The 6,358-nt window shown below is 28.8% G+C and overlaps 1 protein-coding gene across 5 annotated transcripts in view; it reads left to right on the top strand.

The window, feature by feature from the left end:
• Positions 1-6,358, top strand: part of LOC100158884 (phosphoserine phosphatase-like) — a 13,953-nt gene that overhangs the window by 1,913 nt on the left and 5,682 nt on the right. For all 5 annotated transcript variants that reach the window (XM_008186081.3, NM_001161908.2, XM_008186084.3 and 2 more), the window contains exon 2: positions 5,139-5,277. In XM_008186081.3, coding sequence (XP_008184303.1) covers positions 5,139-5,277 — 139 coding nt within the window. The remainder of the gene's footprint in view (positions 1-5,138; positions 5,278-6,358) is intronic.

Genomic DNA, 6,358 nt, shown 5'->3' with positions numbered 1-6,358 from the left:
AAGTACTTCGACCGATGCAAAGTAAACTTGTATACTAATTCAAAAATCTTTACATTTTTTAAATTGAACAACTAGAAGTACCTTAATTTTTGTCAGGCGCTTAGGTCGTTATTCTTATGTCGCACGTGTGTTAGACAAAGACAGCAAATCACCGCATGCAACGCCCTTAATTTGGTGAATAATAAAAAAATTCTGAATACAGAACACGGTGATAGTGGAATTTTTTTCGTGTTTCGTAGTAGTCTGATTTACTTTGCCAATTTTTAGACCATATACTTATGTAAATATTTAAACTATTTAATTTTAACTCTACGTTCTTCAATAAGAAGTTTGTATTAGTCAAGGTATAACCCGGGTCGAGGAGTATGTAAGTAAGCGAGTGAGTAAGGATAAGTAACGAGGGTAAACAATGGGGGATACCTTACGACCTGCAATGTGGTGTGTAAAGGTTTTGTGTGTATAATGTATTATGTATAATGGTATTGACTATTGCGAGTATTGACGTTTTTCGCTTTATACTCGTTGCACCGCAATCTTGTATTTACGCATGTCATGTGTATTACAAGAAGTACATGTTATTTAAATTGTTTAAAACATAGACTCATGATATATTATATTGTTGTATTATATTATATATTATAAGTCTGTGGTTGAAAACCTATGGACATGCAGAAGTTCATTACAGACTATATTATGTCTATATTAGGTACCGATACGTTTTATAGCATCATCTATAATATAAATAGTATAGTAGTAAGTGATGGCAAACCAATTATGTTAATAGTGTAAATACGTAATAATAATTGAATTAATAATTAAATAGTAAAGTTACAAAGCAATAATGATTATCGTTATTAATTTAGATCTGGAAGTCAGGTTATAAGTTAAATTAAAAGGGAAATTATTAGTGTGGTGGTGAGGAGATGGAGGAAGAGATTATGGTCGGATAAGAGTAGATATCCTAAAGGAATGGAAGTAGGGTAAGAATCTTATATTGAACAGGGGAGGACTGTCGGTGGAGTGTGCACGTCTCATGTGGGGGAAGAGTTGAAGGATAAAGTATATAAGAATGTTAGCAGATTATGGCCGACTAGACGAGCTGTAGGTAAACGTGAGAACGCGACTATTGTGTGGGAGGAAAGCGAAAAGCATTTAAGTTCTAATAATATGTATGGACTAGTAAAGTATTAACCATGATCTATAGTTAATTTCTTGAATTATATTTACAAGTATTATTAATAGGAAAATGCAAATTATGTAACGAAAAAAAAAAATATTATAGGTAGGTACCTATTACATATTCACTCTAAAAGAGTACGATATTGTCTAACATGTTGAAATCAATAATTTTCTCACTATAGCCAAATAAATAAAAGAAAGACCTACAATCGAGTATTGTTCATTTATTAAAAATACAAATATACTATATATTACTATAGTAATAACAATTCATTTATGGTGTATATAATTTATGTTAGCTTAAAATGATTGCTTGCTTCTTCGTGTTGGTACTTTGTATATTCAACAGGTACATACACGCATTTAAAGTAAGAATCTTTTGTTTTTTAAAATACTTGTATTTCTAGAATGCAATAAGTACAATTTGTACAGAGGGGTAGAACGATTTTATGAATAATAGTCATTGTACCCAAAAAACACTTGCTATGAATCTATTTTTGTTTAAAACATATCTAAATAATGATATATTTTCCCGTTAAATACATAAGACACGCAAATTAGTAACCAATGTAGTTTTGAATCAGGTTTTTAATCGAATTCGATAGACCTTAATATACATTAACTAAATTTGTCTTCAAAATGAAAGCTTTGGCTTTCTTTGAACAACATAAGTGTTTGAGTGACCGACAGTATTATAATATTGTTGTCCTATATTAATTTTAATACATCGTTTATTCTCGTTAACTTAACTGTCAGATATATACCGTATAATATGCATTTTTCGAACGTTGAACTTGCAGTTTGTAGTCCGATGTGTATTAATTGTTAATTATTCATCTTATTTTAACGACTAAATTAAATTTCACAACCTCTTATTAATACACTTTTTTACCACTATCAAGATTCAAGGTTAAATAAATATTATATTGACCAACTGTAGCGTGTCTCAATGATAATCAATAAATGGTCGATGTTTAATGAGCATCAGGCGACAGACGATGTTCGTATAACCATTGATTAAATATTTAATATATACATATACATATGTATATCTAATCAATGATACGAAATAATTTGAACATATTATTATTTGATTGATCAAATTTGAAATTATAAATTAGTATTGCTAAAATTGGAATTAGTCATAGAACATTTATATTTAACTACGATTAATATATTCTAACGTGGTGTAGGACGTGTAGGTATATTCAATTTTGTCTATGATATGTTTAATATACATTTTAATTTCAGTGATTCTTATATACAATTATATCTTGTATCTTGTATCTCGATACAATTTATGAATTATCGAGTATCTTGTATCGCTATACATTTTTAGTAAATGTATCGATTTTTTCATAAAAGAATTTTATCGAAGGATACTTGATACAATTCTTATTTTTAGTATCAAAATTAATATTTAATATTAAATAAAGTACCTATTATTTTAATATCTTAATATAATATATAATATATTTCTTCTGCCCGTGTGTAAGTATTCAAACTCCTACTAATTACGGCTGCACAGATTTTGATGAAATTGTTTGTATGTGCTTCATTGGGTCCTTGAAGGTTTAGGTTCACAATTGGACCCGGTAGGTTCAACCCGGTGAGGTGATCAAATAGGGATTTTGAGATTACAATGGAAAATTTTGTTTTTAAATGGTTGCTATTGGTTATAGGAAAAATAATTACTAGAAGTTAGTAGCTATTTATTTATTATTAGTTGCCATTGATTATTCGGGCAGATCAGGTACAAGCGTGCATCATATTGAATGTTCGGACATTGCCTACCAGGGTGGCTGAGTTGCACTTAATGCAGCGAGTTAAACCAAAAAAGAAATTGAACAATCACAATTTTTTTTAAGAGTTGTCATTTTTTACTGACAACAAAGTGCGCGGAGTTAAATATAATTTAATATTTATTTTACGAATACAAATTCAGGTAAGTTTACTAGTCACAGCTGTAGGTTGTTGGAAATTATTTTTCTACCTATTACCAATAAATCATAATACAAAAATCTGTGACACAAACACATTTAATGTCTTTACTGTGCGTCTGTACCTTATTAGATTGTGTTTTTATTATTTTCTTTGCCGTTTCCATTATTCAAAGAAGTGGCCATCCCCACAATAATAAATATAATTTTTAAAAACCCTGTGACTAATTTTATTCAAATGCATCGAATATCTTAGTATCTAGTATCGCGGTACTGTTTTCTGATTATATTGCCCAATCCTGTTTATAGCATACACCTACATTTTAACTAACGTTTAATTGTCTACACTAGCAATCCCCACTAGGATTTTGGAAAGGAACAAATATTATTTTTGAAAATTACTTGCGGCCCGCATGTAGTAAATTTTAATTTGCGCATAATATTGACCGAAGGCGTATTTATTTTTCCCCGGGACCCGGGTGTAAAGATTCCTAGTTCCTAGTTATATTTTGAACGATAATAATATTATAAGTTTTAAAGTAAAAAATTACTGTTTTGATATAAGTATTTTATTTTATTTACTAGAGTGTAGAATGTCGGATTTCAGAATGTAAAATTCAGTTTTAGTGCGGGCCGCATTTGTTAAAGGGCCACATGCGGTCATGGGTACCACTGGTATTCACTGTATAATTAGTAATTACAATTACCTATTATTAAGGTATTGTTTAGCATTATATCTACCAAGTACCGACTACTAGCTATTTGTGTTTATCAGTAGATATCGAGTATGTATAAATAATATATTATTATGGTATAAATAATCATCAAAATATAGCTATAAAAAGAAAATTTTACATTGGGCTGCAATTTACCAGCAATGGTAAATTAATTGTCTTTGATTTGTTAAATTAGTCTGAAAATAAATGTATCATTTTCTGTTGTTAATACTGACAATATAATATTCTTTCACGTACATTTTGATTTATATTAAATCTACTTGCAGTGGAACCGAAATCATTTTTAATTAGGTATAATAGTTATGAACGTATAGATACGAGTATTATATAATTATTATTATTATTATTATTATTATAGAGTTTATTGTCAGTTATCACTCTAAATGATTCGAATTAATATGTTTTAATTTAACATATTATTTATTTGTTTTTCTAAAATAAGATAGTATATTATTAGTTATTAGGTACATAGTTATATAGTACATAATATGCATGTACATAAGTACAATATAATATACAATATAATTTACAAGACAAGTGTCGTTCATGTTTTGAGAGATTATTTACTTATGTAGTGTTATAGTTATTTCATGTGTTATTATTAAATTATAATAATTCTCATTTTATATAACATATAGGTATATATTTTATCCTTGTTATCCTTATTGAAAAACTACAATAAAATGCTTTTATTTTAGAAAAGTTAACTCTGAATATTTTTTTAGTTATTTTATTATTTTTTTTTTTTGGTAAATATTTGTACACATACTATTATATTTGTACCAAAATATTTGTATCCAATTTTATTGTGTTTTGCAAAAAAGATAATGGGTATATTGTGTGGCAAGGGTGGTAAGTGAGCTATTTCATTCGCGACGTGGCACGGGCTACTGACTGACATCGCACAAGCTGATCCACACATAATTTTTTTATAACACCTCTGCCGCTTCCGAAACCACCTGTACATCGATATTGTGGTGAACCATAATTATTAACTGTTCTTGCACAGTTCTCGCCTTCTCGGTATTTAAACTTACTAAATTGTTGCACAGAACAGCGTGGGAGTAACCTACCTACCAGTTAGTAGTTATTTGATATATTAGACAAAATGTAGTATCGATACGTTCATGAATATTAATCCGATGAAGACGGGAAAATGTAATTTTCCAACGCTTCAACCGATTTCGAAAATTAAAATTTCTGTCCAGGCGTGACAAGAACTTAAATTTATGTACCTAAGTATATAAACATGTTAAATTCATTAAGGTTTTATTATTTATAGGCATCATGACTGATACAATAAAAGATCTTTGGCGCGAAGCAGATGCAGTTTGTTTCGACGTGGATTCTACAGTTATTCAAGAGGAAGCAATTGATGAAGTTGCTAAATTTTGCAATAAAGGATCGGAAGTTCAAAAATTGTAAGAATATTGTTTATCAAATTAAAAAAAATTTCATCTCTTTATTGGCATAAATATTTAGAAAATTATTTATTGTGAAGGGATTTGATGATGCGGTGATACATATTCTGTCTTTGTCTAACACACGTGCACAACATATAGGCATTTAGGCGTGTTTTATTTCCACCGTACCGAGTAATCTAAGCAAGTGATAAGAATTCTGATGAAAGATTTGAATTTGTCGTCGAGTCTCATTAAAATTGAAAATTCTACATATTATTTGATTTTATCCCCCGTAAATCCTAAAAAAGTTAAATTCAAAATGTATAAATTAAAACATTGTCATATTATTTACATTTTTGAAGAAATGAAAATCAAAAATGCAGTAAAGTATGAGTAGACTTAGCGACAAATTCACATATGTTTTCAGAGTTCTTATCACTTCACTAGAAAAATTATTGGTACGTTGGAAATAGAACAAGACTAAATTCCTATAATATGTTACGCGTGACTTGTTAAACAAAGACAGAAAATCACTGCTTACCAATCCCCTTTTTATAAAATTTAATATGCAAAGTGGTACCATAATAATTAATATTAGGTTCTGTATTATAATTATCTTCATGCTTTTTTAAATGACATAATATCAGGGGCGTCATTTGGGGGGGGGGGGGGCAGGGTGTGCAATGGCACCACTAACTTAAAAAATGTTAACAATTGGCCTGCCATTAATACTCCAATGCGCCGTCATAATTAACTTATACATGTTTTCATATATAGGTAATATAAAATATATATATTTTAAGTTTTTATAATATATGAACAGTAATGCCATTAGCTGGTTGCTTTAACTGCTTATAAGCTTTTAATTCTTTGAATTGCTAGCTATTTAAAAGTTGCATTAGTCATTATGAGTTTCAATTAGAATTATAAAAGGGAAGGGAAAGAATATTTACATAGGTTTGCATAGGTTTCCTACATTTATATATATATATAAATATATATTTTAGATTCTGAGTGCAACGATGATTGTATTGATTTTACATGATGGGGTTTTTTAATTTTTTTTTTTTATTTTTTATTTTTTTTTAATTTTTTTTGG

This window comes from Acyrthosiphon pisum, chromosome A3 (assembly GCF_005508785.2).
Source record: "Acyrthosiphon pisum isolate AL4f chromosome A3, pea_aphid_22Mar2018_4r6ur, whole genome shotgun sequence".
Lineage (NCBI taxonomy): Eukaryota > Metazoa > Arthropoda > Insecta > Hemiptera > Aphididae > Acyrthosiphon > Acyrthosiphon pisum.
Note: the sequence above shows the minus strand (reverse complement) of the source record. Positions and strands in the feature narration are given on the sequence as shown.